This window comes from Uranotaenia lowii, chromosome 1 (assembly GCF_029784155.1).
Source record: "Uranotaenia lowii strain MFRU-FL chromosome 1, ASM2978415v1, whole genome shotgun sequence".
In the NCBI taxonomy this organism is placed as follows: Eukaryota; Metazoa; Arthropoda; class Insecta; order Diptera; family Culicidae; genus Uranotaenia; species Uranotaenia lowii.
The window spans coordinates 204439912-204460953 of record NC_073691.1 but is presented as its reverse complement, the minus strand read 5'-3'; the positions used below and the strand labels follow the sequence as shown (position 1 = coordinate 204460953).

At 40.1% G+C, this 21042-nt stretch overlaps 3 protein-coding genes across 5 annotated transcripts in view; 2 read left to right on the top strand and 1 right to left on the bottom strand.

The window, feature by feature from the left end:
- LOC129744800 (serine/arginine repetitive matrix protein 2-like) overlaps positions 1–5654 on the top strand; it is a 44767-nt gene extending 39113 nt beyond the window's left edge. For all 3 annotated transcript variants that reach the window (XM_055737510.1, XM_055737526.1, XM_055737517.1), the window contains exons 4-7: positions 16–3946; positions 4012–4129; positions 4186–4331; positions 4685–5654. In XM_055737510.1, coding sequence (XP_055593485.1) covers positions 16–3946; positions 4012–4129; positions 4186–4331; positions 4685–4863 — 4374 coding nt within the window. In that variant the 3' untranslated portion in view covers positions 4864–5654. The remainder of the gene's footprint in view (positions 1–15; positions 3947–4011; positions 4130–4185; positions 4332–4684) is intronic.
- A 2502-nt stretch (positions 5655–8156) lies between these two features.
- Positions 8157–12009, top strand: LOC129739706 (nucleoplasmin-like protein). Its single transcript, XM_055731209.1, has 2 exons — positions 8157–8316; positions 10770–12009. The coding sequence occupies exons 1-2, from the start codon at positions 8295–8297 to the stop codon at positions 11273–11275; spliced, it is 528 nt and encodes a 175-aa protein (XP_055587184.1). The 5' UTR covers positions 8157–8294; the 3' UTR covers positions 11276–12009.
- A 3677-nt stretch (positions 12010–15686) lies between these two features.
- On the bottom strand, positions 15687–20741 carry LOC129744775 (4-hydroxybutyrate coenzyme A transferase-like). The gene is made up of 4 exons (XM_055737482.1): positions 20201–20741; positions 17010–17807; positions 16677–16943; positions 15687–16600 (listed from the first exon to the last, which is right to left on the bottom strand). Exons 1-4 carry the CDS (start codon positions 20376–20378, stop codon positions 16413–16415), a joined length of 1431 nt encoding a protein of 476 aa, XP_055593457.1. The 5' UTR covers positions 20379–20741; the 3' UTR covers positions 15687–16412.
- Positions 20742–21042: the final 301 nt, after the last annotated feature.

The following is a 21042-nucleotide window of genomic DNA, read 5'->3' as shown; positions in this document are numbered from 1 at the left end:
ATCCATTTCTTGCAGGAGGACGTTGAAATGTCACCAGCCGTAGAGGTTATTTCGATAGATCCGAACTGTGATTATGATTCCGAAGAAGAGGAAGAAGAAGAAGAGGAGAATGAAGAAGAGTTAGTCATTCAGCATAAGATGACAAAAGGGAAACAGATGCATCTTTATAATGGATATGGATTTGCGCCCAGTGACCAAACATCCAAAGCTGTTGGAGAAGAGGTTGGTGCAGGCGACCGCGTGATACATCAAGCTAATGTCCTTCGGGTAATTGAAAATTTAGATAGTGATGATATAGAACCAGAGTTACAGAATCTACACCGTGATTCCGATGAGGAAGGTTCTGATGGAGGAAGCAGTACCACAAGCGCGACATTAAGTGCTAGAGAAAGTGATAAGATGGATGGGCGTTTCAGTAGTTCTAGTTCGAGCAGTAGTGCTAGTAGCAAAAGTAGGTGCAGTAACAAAAGCAGAAACAGTGGCAGTAGTAGCAGAAGTAGTACCAACAGTAATAGTAGTAGCAGTAGCAATAGTACCAGCTGCAGTAGTAGTCGTGCAACATCTTCAGCCTCCAGTCATCCGTCAGATTATGTGCAAAGATCAGACCCGGAACAAGATTCGGATGAAGAACAAGTACAAGAACAAGATAGTTTGACTCGAGTTATAGAACGTCGAAAAATGATGGCCATCGAACGAAGAAAGCGTACTACGAGCATAAATAGAAAATCCTTTTCATTACCACAATCACCGGTTGCCATTGTTGGACCTAATTTACATGATATCACAAGTTTGAGCTTCGAAGATTTGGATGTAACTGCAATAGTGAATGAATTAAGTCCTCTTAAAGGTATTCCAGTTCGAGCTAGTGAATCAGATGATCGATTAGTGCAAGAATTAGCAGGAAGCAATTTCGATTTAGCGTCATATATTACGGAAGATGACTTTGGAACTACAGATTCGACTGCTTCGGGACCTAGGGAACAGGAGCGCCAGAAACATGTTAAAACTTCTCCAGTGAAAAAAACCCCCAAATCACGCGGAAAGCAGCTCAAGGTGCTTCGTGAGTTAATGGTATCTTCGAATTGTGAATTCCAAGATTCATCGGTTACTAGGAGAAGCTGCACAAACAAATCTAAGCGAATAGTAGAACACAGTGAAAGCGAAACAGAAGAATCGGATTCTGAAACTGATAGTCGTACTTGTGTAACGATTTTCGGAATAGAACGGACGCTCGGTAAACCAAAGCGCAAAGATGATACCAAATCTGACCCAACTTGGAATCCAAACGGAATGATAAATCAGCCAAAACCGTTCCCAAAAGTACCAATTGCTTCTAAAATTGCTCCCCAGTCGCAATTACCACATCAGACAGTAAAATCTGAAATACCTGAAATAAAAACTGACAAAAATGCAATGAAAAGTAGCACCAATAACGTTAAAAATTCCACCACAAACAACAAGACTAAACTTTTGAGCGCTGGTGCACAATTAGCACGTAACAAAATGCTGTCTCTGATGGCCAAAAGTAAGTTAACTAATGCTAATCACAAGCTCAAACATACATTGAGCAATGCTAATACGGCTGATAAAAAGAGCAATGGTAACAGCAGCAGCAAACAGTCTAAGCCCATCCCCAAAGTTCCATCTTCCGATGTTTCAAAAAGAAAGCCTCTTACATCTTCTACGAGTAATATAAAATTGGACCATGATTACTGTTCACCGAAAAAGGGTCTTAAGTCAGGATCTTTCGTTGGTTCGACGGCTCCAGTGCGCAAAGCTATTGAAATTCCGTTCCTACTGCCAACCCTGGATCAGCTTCGCCAGAAGAAAAAAATGTCCAAAAACAAAAAACGATCTACTGAAGCGACGGGACCAGGTGACAAAAAAGAAAAAACGGGTGATAACTGTGATAAGAGTCGCCCTATTCCAAGCGACTCTGCCGCTACCAAATCTGCTGACACAGATAACAGCGCGTGTGAAAAATCAGCTCAAACTTTAAGTCCAGTTGAGAAAAAGGTTTTAGTCAAAGAGGAGCCGATCTCGCCGGCTGTCGTAAAAGTAGAACGAATAGTTAACGTAACACCGCCGGTAGTAGCGCAACCACCTCAAACGCAACCGAAGCAAATTTCTCTGCTAAAAATAAATCAAAATAAATTGAACGGAGTTCAGACTGCTGTTTCTGTCGTTGCAGTTAGTGAACAACCTGCAGTTATCCCCAATAAAACTGAAGAGAGTCTCAAGTCTGAAATCCAACTGATCAATGCAACTAGCACTAGTAGCGGTGATAATATTAATTTTAATACTTGTAACAGTAGGAGCCCTGTGGAATGCCCAGTCAAAGTGAAGAAGAAACTTAACCTACAGGAATACAAAAAAAGAAGAGAGCACCCGGCAGACGAATCAGTTCCTTCTCTGTCTGTTGCAGAAAGCACTAGCAGAAGCAGCATTACGAGTGCTTCGACCACAATTAGTGAATCGATTAGCAACTGTTCATTGAGTGTTGAATCAACTGTCAGTACAGATTCATCGCAACAAATCAAATCAGCGGAAACAAAAATAACAAACAAAACCACTCCCCTAGATCCGATTTCGGCTGCCAAGCTCAAAGCTCTCCGAATGCAGCAACTAAAAAAAGAAGCAGTCATCAAGTCGTCTGAAGCGAAGATTCTTCCGAAAACGGTTCCTGAAATCGTTCCACTTGCCGAAATCACCTCAATCGGTTTCGATGAGCATGGCAATCCTATCCCCTATGACAAAAATGCAGAAAAAACAATGCTCAAATTGCACAAAGACTACGAAGAAATCATCATCGTGTCGATGGGTTGCAACACTGAAGTAACGATCAATCCTAAAGAAACAAATCGAGATCAGATGAAAGACAAAAAACCGCCGGTCTCCGAGGATGATAAGATGAACATTCCCAAAAATGAACTTTTGTCCGATATCAAGGACACAATAAAACGCTGCCAATCATCTGCGCCCGCTATCATTTCAAGTAGTTCACTAATATCAAGCATTCAAGAAGTAGTTATAAAGAAAAAGAGCAACATTAATAACAACAACAAGACTGACACTCTAGCAGAGGCTCCTTCGGAGAAACGTCACATATCTGGAGGTCAAGCCTGTCAACAGGGATCTCCCAGTATTGGTGTTTCTCCACCAAATGCTTTCTCTCCGGGCAAACCCGAAAAAGCCGGTGGCAGCTATGAACATGACTATGGAGACACCCCATCAAGTGTTTCTGCTGCTCCTGCCGAACAACCGAAAATCGAACAGCATGGCGAAGACAAAATTATAATGCATTTACGAAAAGATCGACAACGAATGAAAGGCGTGTCAATCGGTGTTCAAACCGCATCATCTGATCGCTTTCCTCCATTGAAAAAACTGTCACCCCTAAAGCAACGCACCGTTTCTCGAAGCAGTTGCGGTTCGTCCCGTCAGAGTCAACAAAGCCGTCACAGTGTTGAGCGCTCGCGTGATCGTAATCGGCGCCAATATAGAAGACGTCGCAGCAAAAGCTCTTCTTCTGAACACGAGGAAGCACGTCATCGCTCTGTCCACTCCTACCGTAGCAGCAGCAGTCGTCGAAGAAGTCGTAGTCGGTGCAGCTCCCGTCGCTCTCGATCACCACGCCGTCGGAGTCGCAGCAATTCTTACCATCGCCATCATCGGCCTTCCAGTGTGTCACCAGAACGCCGTCGTCAAAGAAGTCAACGACGGTACTACGACCGGGATCACGAGAAACGTGTTCCTCGAAGCAGACGCCGTTCTCGAAGCGATTCTTCCCGCTCAACAAGCCGTAGCAGCTTTTCGTCATCAAATTCCCGATCCATGTCCCGATCGAGTCGGTCGAGATCTCGATCTCGTTCATCATCGCGACCCGAGTCCCGAGGACGGAATCGTTCGCGTCAGACAGTTGGAAGGCGCCCTGGTGAATCACCTGGTCAGTTGGACCATTGAATTCATATAACAAATTTGTTAATCGATTATTTGTTTATCTTCTCATAGAACGAAACATTGTCTACGTTGGAAGTTTGGAGGCAGCGCTTAAGCGGGAGGACCTCAAACGCAAATTTACCCAGTACGGAAGGATTAAGCAAGTTACTATACACTACAAAGAATCAGGGTGGGTTTTTTTGTTAAAAAGCATTGAACTACATCTAATGAATGATCTTATTTCAGGGCTAAATATGGGTTTGTTACATTTGAAAGGCCACAGGACGCATACAAGGCTATTGATTCTAGTGGCAACGATCCGAAACTAAGCGAATACGATGTTAGTTTTGGTGGACGTCGCGCTTTCTGTCGCACTGATTATGCTGATTTAGGTAAGTTTTTCTATTTGTTTGTTCAGCATTTTCGACTGTTTTGTATTTGATGTTCATTCATTTAATTATTTCACGATTCATTTGATTCTTTTTTTATGGCAATTTTGTAGTAAATATTGTATCAATACTTTTCATAAACTTTGAAATAATGCAAAGTATTTATACCTGTACAATCCCTAATTATATTTTCCATTCGTCAACTCAAAAGCTCGAAGACCCGAAGCCTTATTCAAGCAAAAACCCTCTAATCTCCGCAAGACAGTTCTTAAACGAATGTTCCTTAAAGGTGTCCGGTTTTTACGCATTACCGTACCATTGACTTATAATCTCTTCAAATTGTTCCTTCTCCACAGATGGTGACATGTCTATGAAACATGAACCGGTCCCCTACATAGCACCAGATGGCTCGATGTTGATGACTCCTCTGCCGGTACAAAGCAGCGCAACTCGCAAAGACGTTGGTGAAACGTTTGAGGAAATGCTTAAAAAACTGAAAAAGGAAATTATAACCAAAAAGCTACGCAAATCATGACCACATGTCGATCATCGATCCATGGCTAGCATCGGTTTATCTGCTTTAAGTACTATTGTGTGGTCGGTAGATTGCCAACATGCAATATCTTCCGTGTTTCCATCGCCTGGAACTCTTTCCTCAGCTTCCATTTTTGTTTCTAGCTATTGATAGTTTTTTTTTTAGTTTAATGAACGGGTTTTCATTGTGCTATTTCTTTGAAATATTGATAGCTAGTTTTACTTTTTTCTTAAAATACCTATACCATTTCATATAGCTTGTCATTACTGTGATGGTTGCATCGTGTTTTCTGGTTTGTTTGCTTCTACTACTAGATTTCAGTTGAAGCTTTATACTGATCGCGCGCAAAATGTGTCAACATTATTTTAGAATACAAAACGGTGCCATCAGCAACAAAACCAGTGAAAATTTGAAAGTAACATTTTAACTGTGTTGGTGGAGATACTTTACGATCATCGCAGAATTATTTTTCAATCATCGCAAACAGTTTAAAATTTCTAAAAGAAATACCGATATACCCACTGTTTGGGGTGAAAAGTCTTTAAACCCGAAGGAAGCACCTGAAGAGATATTAAGCTATTATTATTAATACTATTATTAAAATTAAAGTTGATTTATGTTTTTCATAATATATCTATGAAGTGTGTTGTGCCTCAGGAGAAAGCTGCAGGAACAGATAATAAAAGAAAAATGTAGAACGTTTTAAAAGAAGGTTGACATTTTTTGCTGATTTCAGTTGTGAAAATCATTAGTTATCCTGTTAAATGAAAAGAAGATATGAACACAATAAAATTTGCTTGTTCACTAAAATAGTGTAAGAAAACTTAATGCTTTGAGAAATCCCTTGAAGAAGCACATCATTGTAAAGATGACAGATTTTTTTAATACCTACTTAAAATACAAAATAATAAGTTGTACCGTTCCTAACTCCTTTTTAGATAAGAAATCTCCAACGAATTTCGCTTCGATGGGCAATAACAATTTATTTGAGATGTATACTATAGTCTGTGTAGTTGATATAAGTAAGTGTTTTAGCAGATCACTATTTTTTGACCATCATCATATCATGATCGTCCCAGTAAGGGACATACTAGCTGCGAAAGACAGTGATTACATGTTCGAAATACACCTTTTCCTAAAAACTATTGACCTTCATCTATTCTTTGTATTTTCATATTTTTCTATCTATTTCCTATTCTTTTCAAAAAGCGATGATCTAGACCTAAGCAAACAATTCTAAACTTACATATACAAAACGAATTTGGCTCCTTAAAGCCTCAAGTTATGAGCCGTTTAAAAAAAAAGAAATAACAAAAAACATCATGATCGTGGTAACAACTCCTATCATCACAAAAAGCCTGTTTAGTTTAGTTTAGTTCAATTTTATTCTTTCAGCATATTTGAAAAAGTTTTAGATGTTTAAGTGTCATTTTTGTGATTTAATCAATACTTTATTCATGCGGATATTTCTGTTAAGTTTTATAAACCATTACCCGAGCACCTGTTTTTTACAGTTTTGACCCATTGTGCATAGCGAGCAGAGATGCAATGACTCAGTAGTGATTTTTTTTAAATCAGGACGCCTGGCAGCCCTGACAGCGAGCGGCTGCTCTTTTCAGCCGCCTAGAGGTGCCAGGTGTCCTGATTTTCGAGAGACCGTCCTAATTTTTCAAAAACTCTTGAGTTGTCCAGATTTTTAAAAATTGGTCTTTGAAATGTCTTGATTTTCATAAAAACTTCTCAAATATTATCGAATTGGTAGTTAAAATATGAGAAAATCGATTTAATCTGTAATATAAAAGTAAACCCAATTTTACAGATGGTAATCTTCTGTTTATATAAAATGCGCATCTGAACAACGTGTTATTACGAGGTTACGTATTGGACACACGCGTTTATCACATTCTTTTTTATTTGAAAAAAGTACACCACCAGAATGCTCCTTCTGCGGTGTTAGGCTGATGTCAAGCTGAGGCAAAAAGCAACGCAACGCGTTCACCCGACAAACCAGCTCTCATTTGATCTCCATGGAAAAAGCGCAGACCTGTCATGCTGAGCGCATTGGAAAGCGCGACAAAGCTGATGCCAGGGTGTTTTGTAGCGCGACAAGTAGGTAATCCAATGGGAATATTGTTTTTTCTCGTTTTAAAACAGTGATTTCGGGTTTTAACCACAATAATTCGAAGATCCGTCCAAATTTGTGATAATAAACTAAATAATATTTGAATCGACAAGAAAATTTTCAGAAATTCTTGGTTCCCGCAAAAAAAAACAAGGAGTTTTGTCGGTTCAAATTTCGGCATTCTTGCAATCCGAGCATGATCTGATGAGTTTTTGATGGCTCCCGAAAGAAAGGAGACGATTCAAAGCATTATCAGATGTAAATAAGTGATTATTATTATTATTAATATTTATTAAAGACCCTTTAACAATTGTCATTCGGGTCAAGTAGAGAAGTGATGATTTGTAGGGAATTTCAAAGCGACAGGTCGCGCCAGCATGACATACCAATGCGTTGCAACGCTTCCTTATTGGAACGTTGCGTTGCAGGTTGCGTTGCTAGTTGCTTCAGCATGACATCAGCCTTAGAATAACCATTCAACACATCCTGTTTGACTGCCGAGGTTTCGACCAAGCTCGTCGCTCATCTGAAATGGAGGGTCTTTCTGTCTTCGGTATTCTGTCGAACTGTGTAAACAAGGAAAACAATGTTCTGAAATTTCTAAAATTGTGTAATTTGATAGATAAATTGTAAATAATGTTAATAGGAATTGACAAAGACATGAATGCCATGTGAATGGTAAAGTGTCTTAAATAAAAAATAATAATAATAATAATAATAATTCTGTTTAGATGATATTTAAATATTGTTTTTCGATATGAACTGCATGACAGCCAAGAAGCTGCGTACTGTTGTTACATGAATTAAGGCGTTTACAGCACTTGTATTGCGCCTTTATTTATGCAATCTAATCAGAGCTGCTTATTATTTCCATAATCAAGAGGTGTCCTGAAAAATTAGGATTTTTAATTCTCGTTGTCCTGATTTTTTACGAAACCACCTGGCACCCCTGCAGCCGCCCGTTATCAAACGTCATATTTTAAAAAGACGCTCATCGCATGGAAGAATGCGAGAGAGCTGCGAAAACGTCCCGTTATTATCCGTTCACTGGAAGGAGAGCGAGCCAACCAGCCAAATAAACCAACGAAACGAGAGAGCGCAGCGGTAGTTTAACGACGTCTTTTGCCTTTTGCTTTTTGCTCTTTGCTTCGCCAACGAAACGGAGGCGGCTCACTCATTGTTTGACAGAAAGAGTCGGAAAACGGATGTTCGATCATTCTCTTGCTAGTCCTAACGTGGTGTAAAAGTGCCGTGTTTCGAATTACCCTGCTGTTGAATTTTAACTCAAGTCGCCGAAAAACGCTTTAAAATGGCCGATGAATACTTTTATGGTAAGTAGGAAATAATAGTCCACCGATTGGAGATATTTTCCGTTCGTTTCGTGTATCATTTAGATGGTTTTCGGGGAAAATTGAAAGTTGTCGCGAGTCGGCGTCTCTGGCTGCCATTTCGTAATGAACCGGAATGGCTGCCATGGGTGCCTCCTACACTGAACTAAATCTGGCTATAAAGAATATCGGAAATTCCAATGCTTTTGCACTACTAGAAAATCCAATACTTTTTACCAGTACTAGAAAAAATTTATTCTATTGAAATGGTTGAAGGATTGATTTCATTGGAAATTCCGATAAATACAGTAGTGTGGCAAGTTGATATGATTTATTATTTTTGCAGATGAAATGAAACGGTATCGTGGGGTCCAATGAAACTTACTAATGTTTATTTTGCTAAAAATTTGTTTTGCTTTATTTTACTTACTTTCCTTAAATTTAGTTTTTTTTAATTAATATATATACCGCATCCTCCATATCATGCACTTTTGGATGTTCGCCGTACTTTCAATACAGCTGGTGTTTCTTTCTGTGTTGCATCGCTCATTGCCGTGTGGTGGTATCCATAAAATATGGTTAATGGACTTTTGTTCTGGAATGTATTTTAACACTATTACTTTTCCTTCAAAATAATTAAACTATATGAACTTACCGACGAAATATGTACATCCTGACGTATTGCGATGTAAAAAAAAAGTCCTCTCATCAAGCGGGATGTTTTGATTGAGCCACACGAAGCTGCGAATAAAGTTTTCCCCTCACATAGATCGTCTTCTTCTTGAGCTGCAGAAAAAATTTCATCGAGCGAAATAAAATAAAATAAATCCTGCTATTTCCGCATTTATGGATTCTGGAATAAAAATAATCACAATATTTCATTGCATTGCAGATCAAAATAAACTACTTACCAGTATTTTGGATTGAGCTTTGAAAATGAACAATGATTAATTTACGAACGAATAATCTTCCTTTTTAGAATCGATATTATTTAAATGGTTTAAATTTGATAAAAGTTATTGGATCTTCTTATGCATTTTACTACGGGTGACTGCCTTATAGAATTTATTGGATCTTTTAGTAGTTTCAGACGGATTTTTATCAACCAAAACCAAGTGCTAGAATTTATTGGATTTTCTTTTACTTCTCATTAGAAATGCTATTATCTTTTATCAAGACCCTAATTTATAGAAGTTATTGGATTGACCCGATATATTATATAGCCCGATTTTGTTCAGTGTAGTAGAAAAAGCGCTAATGCGAAGTTAGATGTTTTTCGGCTCGGATTTTGTAAATTGACGACTGATTTTAAAGCATTTCGGTTTTTTTTTACATTTGGACACGTGTACCATGTATTGTTTGTTTGTAAAACTAATAGCTAAAAGTAATGGAACTTGCCGGGTTTTTTTTCCATTCCCGCCTTCGAAGTGTGAGTCTTTACAAAAAGGAAGTGCTTATTTTTGTTTAATCCAGGGGGTTTTGTCTTTTGAATTGACAAACTCAAGTTACCAATTTGAAAACGGTAACCTTTTTCGAAGTTTAGGATTCACACATTTTGAAATAATTCAAAACAAATTGGTTATGTTAGCACTTATGCGAATTCAAGTCATTCTGCATTATGGTAGTTCTCAGCACACTGACATGCTTGTATTTTGTCTGTATTTCGTTTAGGCGCGTAAATTGTTAGTGTGTTGGTTACACAAAATCCATCGCAGACCGATAAAAGAGATTTAAAGTGCTCTGAAATATATATTTTTTGAAATCTTGGTAGGTAAATTCCCTTCCCCATATACTCGTTTTACATTTGGCAGGGCACTAACGGTATGCTCATCAAATAACTTCAAAGGAGACTGGGCAAATATTTCTAAAATCTCACGTTGGAGATTAAAGTTATTAATTAAAGAAGATGTACTAGTTCCAGAGGCTTTTGTGCAGCATAAAAACACTATTACTACCTATGGAAGGTTCAATCTATGATATTCTATCGAATTGTACGAGCAAAGAAACCAACGTTGTAAAATTCATAAAACTCTGTAATTTGACGGATAAGTTGTAGATGATATTTTTTGTTACAGTAACAGACACGAATGCCATATAAATGGTAAAATGTCTTTAATAAAAATAATAATAATAATAACTATTACTACCCTTATCGCTTCGAAAAATTAAAAAAAATTCTCCCACGGTAGGATAACGTGTTGCTATTAAGTCTACCACCCCTTCCTGATACCTGAAATATTTTTTTTTGCATTAACCAATACCTATACACTGAAGCATAAAAATATGTTTTTCCGTGAAATAATCTGCCAATTACGTTAACGAAGCATTGCTTAGAATAATTCTGACAGTTAGTGTGATAGTAACTGCGGAATACCAAGATCGATGGGACATTCGAAGTTTTATATCCTATACCTTAGCTCAAGTTTTAAAACCTTTTTTTTCAAATCTGAACGCAGGATCTACCTTGGATGAAAGCAACAAGTCAGTGACCTGGGATCCGGACACCAAAGCCGACAACTATCCCAGGACACACAAGCTCATCATCAAACAGTGCATCCTCGGTCACCAGGCCGCCGCTGACGAGTTCAACGTGGTGCAGGTCGAAACGATGACCATCCGGGACACTCTGCGCATTCCGATTGCCGTGCTGAAAGTGGGCGAGGCCCGCCAGTGCCGATTGGATCTGGAGTTCTGCGACTCGCCCGTCACATTCACGCTGCTCGAGGGCAAGGGACCGGTACACATCCACGGACAGCATCTGCTCGGGTCGCTGGTCGAAGAGTTTGAGGACATGGAGGAGATGGAGGAAGAGGTTCCAGAGGAGGAGGAAGACGACGAAGATGAGGATGAGGATGGCCCACAGAAGAAGAAACAGAAGCTGACCAATAACTCAAAGCCGAAGCCAAGCGTAGGGGGACCGGCGGGAAGTAATAACGCTAAAAATAGCAAACCCAAAAAATAAACTGCCACCCACTGCAACCCGTCAGTAGTCGTTTCTATCAATCAGGAACCTAGGCGGAGCTAATAAATGAACGGCGAAAGTCGTTTGTTGATCACCTCACTCCAGATCCTTCTTTTAAAAGTACACTATTACCCCATAACTAACAATATACAACATCAACATCTATATATTATGAACTAATTACATTCAGCAACTAGCAGACAATTGTAAAACGATCGTAAGTGATAAATACGCTAAAATCAACTTAAATGGTTATACCATTCCTTTTTTTCGAAAAAAAAGAACCTACATCAGCTGCACCAGTTAGCGAAGAAAAGGGGAAATAAGGGCAAGTTGCTCTTTTAATACAGTGAAATAAAACAAAAACTACACAAACATATGAAAAAACAAAACAAAACAAAATTAGTTTGTAAGAAGAGAAAACCACCCCCCAAATTGCCCCCGATGCTTAGCTGCTAAAAGTGAAGAGAATTACCTATGGTTAGAAAACACGACAGTACTGCTATTATTTATACCTATTTTAGTTTTTGTACATTTCTCGGACAGTAAAGTTGGAATACTACCAAACAGTCTAGGAATATATTTCAATCGAAAAAGTTGTGCTTTTGAAGTTACGATCAGAAGGAAGGGGTAATCTCTCGAGGTCACATGTGTGCTACGGGATCACAGAAAGCGTGCGCATACGGGGGCAGGGTTTTGAGAAAAACAAATAAAAAATCACATAAAAAAATGCATTCGAAGACTTTTCAATTGTGTCTTGTTCTGAAATCATTGCTTCGATCAACTTGTTTTCTTTAAATCGCTTCGGATGGGGATAGCTGGCAATTTTAACGCGATTTAGAAAAGAAAAAACCTCCTTTGGGGGTTCAGCGTTTACTTTTCGTACACCAGGAATCGCCGAACTTGATCATGCCGAATTTGGTGATGGTTTGGCATGGGATGCAGCTAAAATTTCACCCAACTTTTGACAGATCTTGGGGTTATTCTTAGGAGAGAAAGAATAACTTTCCGATTCCATCGCCCATTGTTTAAGGAATTTTCATACAAGCAACATACTTTTTCCAAAATCGTGTTTTATCTTACTTTGTGAAAAAAAAAACTTCACAATGTTAAATTTTTTCCTTAAAAGTTCGTCAATTCATGCTTCTTTTTTAGTAATAGCACAAAAAATAGAATTTTTACAGTCCAAAGTATATTGATCACACCTTAAATGCGCGGCCAGTGGGTCTCCTACGGTGTATACTGCCCCTATTCGCATAACAGTCCCATATGGATAGGAAACGCCAACAATATGGGACTGTTATGCGAATAGGGGCAGTATAGTAATTGAACTGGAACGAAGATTTATCGAAAACTGAATGAAAGATAAAAAAAAAACAACAAAAACAAGGATTTGTCTTCTTCTCTAACCGACATAGCCAAAAGGTGTAAGCATCCTGGAAAATAATGTCGAAGTCAAAATGCTGCGAAAAACGGTTGAACGATTTCATTGCACCGATGAGGGCGCTGTTAGCTCCGTAATTGTTCATTCGAAAGGGAATCCTGATTCCTGAATCCACGGGGTCGTACACTAAGCGGAATAGCCTCCAATAGCGTGGGACAGTCGATTCGCGATGTCAGGAGGTCGGCGACAAATGAGGCACATGTTGCTTGTCTGCGGGCTTGAAGGGTGTCGATATCTATGAGACGGCATCGATTTTCGTAGCTAGGCAAGCGAAAAGGGTCTTGCCAGTTCAGGTGTCTAAGGGCATATCGCAAGAATCGCCGCTGAATGGCCTTGAGCCGATCGCCGAATGGCCTTGAGCCGAGTTCTGGTAGTAGGGACACCAGACAGCTGAAGCGTATTCAAGGATGGAACGAACAATGCTGCAGTATAAGCTTTTCAAGCAATACACGTCCTTGAAGTCCTTCGCCGCTCTAAAAATGAAACCGAGACTTCTGGATGCTTTGTCAATCACGTAGTTGGTGTGTGCCTTGAATTCCAGGCGCTGATCTAAGATTACGCCAAGTTCGTTAACGTGGTTCACACGTGCGATGGGTTCGTCTCCGAGGAAGTACTCCGCAATTAAAGGCTGCCGCTTACGAGAAAAGCTGATGACTGCACATTTGCTGCGGTTTAATGGCAGGCAGTTAATGTCACACCACTCAGCGAAGAGGTTGAATTGACGTTGCAGAAAATTGATGTCGTCGTACGTTTATGGTGTAAAATAGTTTTAGGTCATCAGCATAGCAAAGTTTGGGGACGTCGATGAGTGACAACACGTCGTTGAAGTAAATTAGGAAAATAATCGGTCCGAGATGGCTAACTTGAGGCACACCGGAGGTGCCAGGAAACTGCCTGGAAAAGGAGTCACCCGTTCGAACAATCAATTTACGACCAGTTAAGTAACTGCGGAACCAGCCGAGTAGAGTACCACAGAATCCTAAGCGTTCGAGTTTTCCGATGGCAATTTCATGATTCACCTTGTCGAATGCAGCAGACAGATCGGTATAGATTGCATCGGTTCGAGATTTGGCAACAAAACTTTCATGCACAAAAGAAGTGAACGTTAGCAAGTTACTTGTCGTAGAGCGTTTGGGCATGAATCCGTGTTGATCATTGGAGATGTTATTTTTGCAGTACGTGAAGAAAGGATCCAAAACCACCAATTCGAATAGTTTGGCAATCGAACATAAGGCAGAGATTGTTAACATCTCTTCTACACGGTATCACGGTAATTGTTAACATCTCTTCTATCTCCTTTTTTATGTACCGGGAACATGTAAGCTTCCTTCCATAGTAGAGGGAAGGTGGCTCTACCTAGCGAAGCTTAAAAAATGAGCCGAATAGGGGTCAACAAAACAGGCATGAAACTTTTTAAAAAAGCAGCTGGTATCCCGTCCGGGCCCGTAGAAAAGGAATTCTTAAGCTTAGCTGCTGCTCTAGAGATGACTGCCTCCTCGATTTCAATACCATTTATTGAGAAGCCCAATGGCAAAACGTTCCTGACAGCGCTATCTATATGTTCTGAGGATGTCGAAGCTGAAGTGAAGATACTGGAAAATTTTTGGGCGAAGAGATCGCAGATTCCACGGTCAGAGTTCGCCGTTATGCCGTCAAAAAACATGTTTGAAGGTATACCAGGTTCTTTCCGCTGACTTTTTACGTGTCAAGCTCAGATACCCAGTCGATAGTGCCCAGAATGTGAGAGATGTCATCGATGTTGGCGTTCTTAAAGTCGAGGTAGAAGGTCACTGGTTTTTCTACTGTAGCGTTCAGCCTAGTTAATTCGAGTGATGCCATGAGAGCAGGGTGATGTGGGACTACTTTAACAAGCGGTGCAGGAGCGTATTCGATGGTCGGTAAACGAGGTCCATCATTGGCAAAGCAGAGGTCCAGCGTACGACCGTATTCGTTCACCACGTCATTGATCTGGCGCAAGGTCGCTGCACTCAGGGAGTCCAATATGATGATTGAAGGTGCCGAAAAAGTAGAGCGTGCTGGGTCTGGGTACAGAAAGCTGCCATGGTTGGAGCACCACTTCAAACCGGACATATTGAAGTCGCCAATGACTAGTAAGTCATCTTCTGGAGCGCAGAAGGAACTAACTTCGAAGATGCAGCGAGAAAACGACTCGGCGAGGGCAACATCTCTTGAGCGATCGGATGGCAGATACACTACACATACGTACAATTTCCGGTCTACAAGATCAATGCGAATCCATACAAGTTCCAGATCGCACCAGGAATTGTTGTCGATGAGCTGCGCTGGAAGATTCGACTTTACGGCAAGTAGTACCCCGCCTCCACTGGACTTTTTGCTGTTTCGGGCGCTGCGGTCACAGCGGAACACTGCGTAATCAGGGCCGAAGATCTGACTTGATAGTGTGCGGTCATTCAGCCATGTTTCCGTGAAGGCGATGACGTCATGACGATACCGCAAAAGAAATTGGAACAAAAGGATTAATAAAGCGTGGAGTTCCCTACCAAACGCTTCATATGCTTTATATACATAACTTTATACAAAAATCATGCAATGCTTAAATCTAAAAAAAAGGTTGGCTCTCACCAGATTCTTCCCTGAATTGGAACCGTACATCTAATGTTGGCAGGAGTTTTTTTTTTCTCTACAGCACACGTATCAATTTTGTACACCTTTGCGGTTATTTTCAACTGAATTCAATACTGGTTACGATACTTATCTAAACTTTTTTCTTTCTCAGTTAGGTACAACAACTTTTTCGCGGATCGAAAATTTTTAACGTCCGCGCGAGTCAACGCCTACTCGAACTTTTCTCACACGATTATTTTATCCATTATCAAATTTAAAAATGGATATTGAATTAATTGTTTGGAGGCCCTCTACTATACACAGTACTTACACATACGAGGATCATGTGATACTCACTATCAAAGTGAAACCTCCGACAGGTTTAAGCGTAAACTGTTTAATGACCTTGCGGTAGCAGCATCTCGTCGATAGAACATGATATCTGCCGTTACTGAACTGAGTGCACACCATTCTTAGTAGCAAGGAAGGTATCGCACCTCTAACGGTTTCCGTAATTCCATGTGCTCCTCTGTACGGTTGATTTTCCCTAATGACTTAACTTATTGTGTTTGTGTGTGTTTTTTTTTTAAATATGCAATGCACGTCTCGGAGATAGATGGTTGACTTTTATGTGATTTATGTTTGTTTCGTTTTTTCACTATCGTTTTGTAATTTGTATTTTGTCCCTTATACTGAAAAACTGCAATTTTCCAAATTAGCATAAAATAGTTGTGATTGTTTTTGAATGCCCTTAGATTTTTATTCTACATGGTAGGTGAGGCTAGATTATGTTTTCTAACATACTACTTGTTTTTACTTAGTGTTTTAGTTCAAAGCGCTATATCCTATTATATTTTTGAAACTTTGGATAATGCCAAACAGTTTGTTTGAGGTAACTTCAAAATTTTTGTTCGAATAGGAGAATTTTTATTAGGAAAATAAACATGAAAGTAAAACTCGCTTTCCAAGGTAAATTGGAATAATTTGGGTAATCTAATTCATTTGTGGCAGTAGGATTTCTTGAGTTTTCGTTAATATCTTTCTCACGTTTGTTTTTGTTTAAATTTTAGAAAACCTACCTGAATAAAAACATGCATTGGGATAGCTTTAGTTCGGTGTAGGCATGGTCTTTAGTCGTTCGAATGCTGCCTTCTCGAGCGCCTCTCGGTGATCCGGATGAGCAATTTGAATGAGGGCGTATGCACGCTGGCGCAGAGATTTGCCAAACAGATTGGCGATGCCGTGTTCGGTGACGACGTAATGTACATGCGCTCGAGACGTTACAACGCCGGCACCTTTGAAACAAAAGGTAAAATGTTAATCGCCTGTCCCTCGTCATAAAATTTATAAAATTACAATCTCGCTACTTACCGACTTTCAATGTTGGTACAATTTTGCTCTCTCCTTTGTTGGTAATCGAGGGAAGAGCAATAATGGGTTTGCCCTTGCCATCGAACCCTTCGGCTGCGCCGCGGATGAAGTCAACCTGACCACCGAAACCGGAATACATACGTGTACCGATAGAATCGGCACAAACTTGTCCGGTAAGATCAACCTCAATGGCCGAATTGATTGCCGTCATCTTTGGGTTGCGTGCGATTATTCCAACATTGTTCACGTAGTTGATCTCCAACATTTCTTTGAAAATGTATGAGCGTACAATTAGTTAATATCGAAATATTTGATAAAATAGAGTACACTAACCAATGAAAGGATTGTTGTCCACGAAGTCATAGAGTTTTTTGGTTCCGATCAAGAATGAGCCAACGATGCGACCCCGGTGGTACGTTTTCTTATCGTTGGTGACACAGCCCTTGGCAACCAGATCGACAACACCGCCGGCAAACATCTCCGAGTGTATGCCCAAATCTTTGTGGTTGTGCAAAGCATTCAGCACGGCATCCGGAATGTTACCGATACCCATCTGCAGAGTTGCTCCATCCTCCACCAAGTTCTCTGCAATCAAACTGCCAATCTTGGTCTCCGTCTCGGACATTCCCTTGCCACCATGCTCTGGCAGAGGAATGTCCACATTAACGGCGTAATCGAAGTGCGACTCGTGGATGATGGAGTCGCCAAAGGTGCGCGGCATCTGCTTGTTAACCTGTGCCACGATCACTTTTGAGTTCTCCAGAGCTGCCCGGACGCAATCCACGCTGGTGCCGAGAGTGGCGTAACCGTGCTGATCCGGTGGCGACACAGAAATGAAGGCCACATCCGGTTGGATGAGCTTGCGCCGGAACAGGATTGGGATTTCGTGCAAGAAGATGGGCACCGAGTCGCCGCGGCCCTCGGCGACAGCTTTCCGCACATTGCCACCCATGAAGAGGGATTTCGAGCGGAAGATGTCCTTGAATTCCGGGGCACAGTACGAGGCCGGACCTTCGGTGTGCATGTGGGTAACCGTAATGTCGCAGAGCTTACAGTCCACGGCATGCTTGGTCATAGCATCCAGCAGGTGAATCGGAGTGGCGGCAGCGCCCTGGGCGAACACGACGTCAGCTGAAGGTGAAAGAGAAGGAATTAGAAATTTAGGATCTTATTTAACTGTTTTTTTTTCCAAGTCTTTCAGTCGACTTTAGAATATACTCATCAATAGGTGAAAGATAAGATTTATAAGACATCGCCTCGGACGTGTCCAAACAAATTAAAGGGGGGGGGAAATAAATAAGTTGGGTCCGCAGCACAGGATTATCAGCTTTGGGTCTGCTATCATGCCCAGAACAAGTTATGGGTTTAAAAGCCATAGAAAATGGTTGTAAAATCCGGAATGAACAAAGGTTTAAATTCAAATTAGAATTTTGCAGGCAGTTGTATGTAAAGTTAGAATGTAATGGAAGCAATATTATCAAAATGAGTTCAGGACCAGGTTACTGAACACAAATTTATTAAATAAGAAAATCTCAAAACAGTAATGAGCTTTCTTCATTGTTTCTCTGGAATGTATTACCAATTGTTTTCGACTCTCAGATAGATCTTTGCACGACTAATCTTTCTCTGGTTTCTCTAGTCATGTTCCATAATAGTATCATTCAAAATTATTTTTTAATGAAGCTCCTGTTCAATGTGACGACATGTTGTAGGTTTGTCCCTTTTCTTCTACACACTACTTATCTCGGTATATGTAGATAGATATTAATTCGCAAGAATCATTTGATATGAGTCTAACTACTACACGGCACGTGGAAAATGTCGTTTTGACTCAAGGTCAAACAAATATACACAGATCAATTTCCTGACTTCGGTATTGTTTTCGCCCGTTGATTTATTTTTTTTTTGTTTGAAAAGGGATATTATGAAGTGACGAAGTGGGTGATTATATTGGTTAATTTTAATCAATAATGAAAGTAAAAAAGCTGTACTAAATTGGAACTACCAATTTTATTAAAATATAACAAAATACATAAACACTTAAAACCATCAAGCTAAGATGAGGAATGGAATAAGCAATGAAACCAGTTTAGCCACCATCCAGAAGAGTAGGTATGTGAACAGCAAAAGATAAATAGAACAAGATCTTCCTCATTTGCATTCAACCCCGCGACGAAAACTTTACGTGTCGTTGTAGGACATACCGTCACTAATAAATTAGAATCGTTTGAGCAAATGCTTCCGACATTTGCATGCTTACATTTCCAAGCCTATTAATCGGACAAGGAGCATCTGACGTTGTCAAGTTACCAGTTGATACGAAGCCTTCGAATTAAACTTTGATATGGTTTACGATTTGATCTAAATTATTCGCAATAGGCTGGCAGATATTGTTTATCATTAGAAAGCCATTTCCAGCTGAACCATAAAGGCCCGACCATATGTTGATTCCCTGGAAAAGGGTAATCGACTTTAATGTCTTGTTTTACACTCCATGCTGATAACGGCTTCTGTAAACATCATCTGATCAGTAAACAAAGCGGATCGGGCTCCAGCAGATCAAAGTCCGCACGGACAGACCTGCGATGAAGTGCTCGTAAAATTAGCATTAGATTAGTGTGTGAATCATAACATTTTTGTCGATTAGCGCGCCCTTACGAGTGCGGTGGCTTCCTCATTCATCTTCTCACTAACCCGGAGACACGAATCATTGTTGTTGGTTGTTTAGCACGTTTTAAGCCATGATTGGCTATTCGTATAGACATTTTCCCTTACTTAATTCCTATGTTGGCCAACTGTTCAGTAGCCTTGCCTTGTTTTTGATTCAACCTCCGTGGTGCTCAACCTTGAAACAAATCGTAGATACCAGCTTCTGACCTAATGGGTTTGGAAGGATTTAATAATGAAATCAATTAAATGTTGAGATGCGAGACGAAAGTCATGCCATTACAAATAGTTTGATAAAATTATGTTCCTTTTGATTAACTCAATTATTTTATGTGTTTTTGTTATACAAATTTATGAATTTTCGAGTCGTCCCGTATGTTCATTCCCCGTTTAAGATCCACTGGCAAGTTTTGTGCCCCCATTCCCCAGACTTAAAAATAATATTAACGAATAACATGGTGATTGAACACCAAGACGACCTTTGAGTTGAGTTCAACTGATACAGTTCCATTTAGGGTTCAATTGACTTCGTCTCCGAAGAATCGCCTGCAACCAGCAATCACCGGCTGGACTTTGTCCAGATTATCAGGATTGACCTACTTATGGCTAGGAAAATTTCGGGTTTGAACCGTTCATATTCCTGTGCCAACACCTACCAGTCGTGAATGCATATTAATAAGCTCCGTATTCAATTGAATTCAACTGAGCTGGGAATAAAAACTGATTGCGTAACCCCTGCTACGGCTTGTTGTTTTGTCTTTATGGCAAATGATTTGCTATCAAGCTAAAAACATTTTATCTGCGGTGTGTGATGGCCCCCGTAATGTAATAAGGCTCAAAGGAATGAAAATACCCACATGACTTGACCACCTTGACCGCTTCCTCGGCTGTCACGTATTTGGGCTTTCGATCCATCGGCTGCGAGATCTGGTTCGAGTAGGTGAAGTAGCTGTTGGTCTGGCTTCCGGACGCGGCCAGGATCTTGTTGATCGGTTTTCCCAGACGGGGTGCAAATCGTAGCGCCATTGAGCTCATTTTCGTTGCTTTCTTCTGTTCACACAATCAGCCGGATCAACCTTTTTCTTGGTACTGAGTAGTAATATTGGCCAGCCGATTATCAAATTTAATTCAATCAATGGAGGAGAGCCGTTCTTCTGCTGCTGTTGCCGGAATTCTGAGGACCTCAAATCACAGACAATAAATACCTACGCACGTTTATTCGCCGATACGGATTATTAAGAGGCCACGGACATAAATACAACTACAAGCGCACTGGTCACAAATCCTGTGCGGTCGTAAACGTTCACAGTATTCAGTTGTTACCGAGGCGGAATCCGGGAACCGAAAAATGACAACGCGGACGAAAAAACACAACCAAACTGATTGATGTTTCGAGCAAAACTGATGACGGCGAGCTTGCATGCAGAGACTGAAGATTTCGGTGAACAAAGACTAGAACTTTTTATTGTTAATTAATATCGATATAGAAATTTAAATTATTATTGTCAATATTAAAATAATTAAATAAATTATAAATTAATTTTGAAAACAATCAATTTCCTTTGAATATTATTTTTTTTGAAATTATTTTAAAGCATTCTTGCCTTTATCCAAAAACATCTTCAATGATGACGATGATTTATACTGCCAGTGATGGCAGATGTAAAGATTTTTAAAGCATTTTTTGGCATTAGTTACA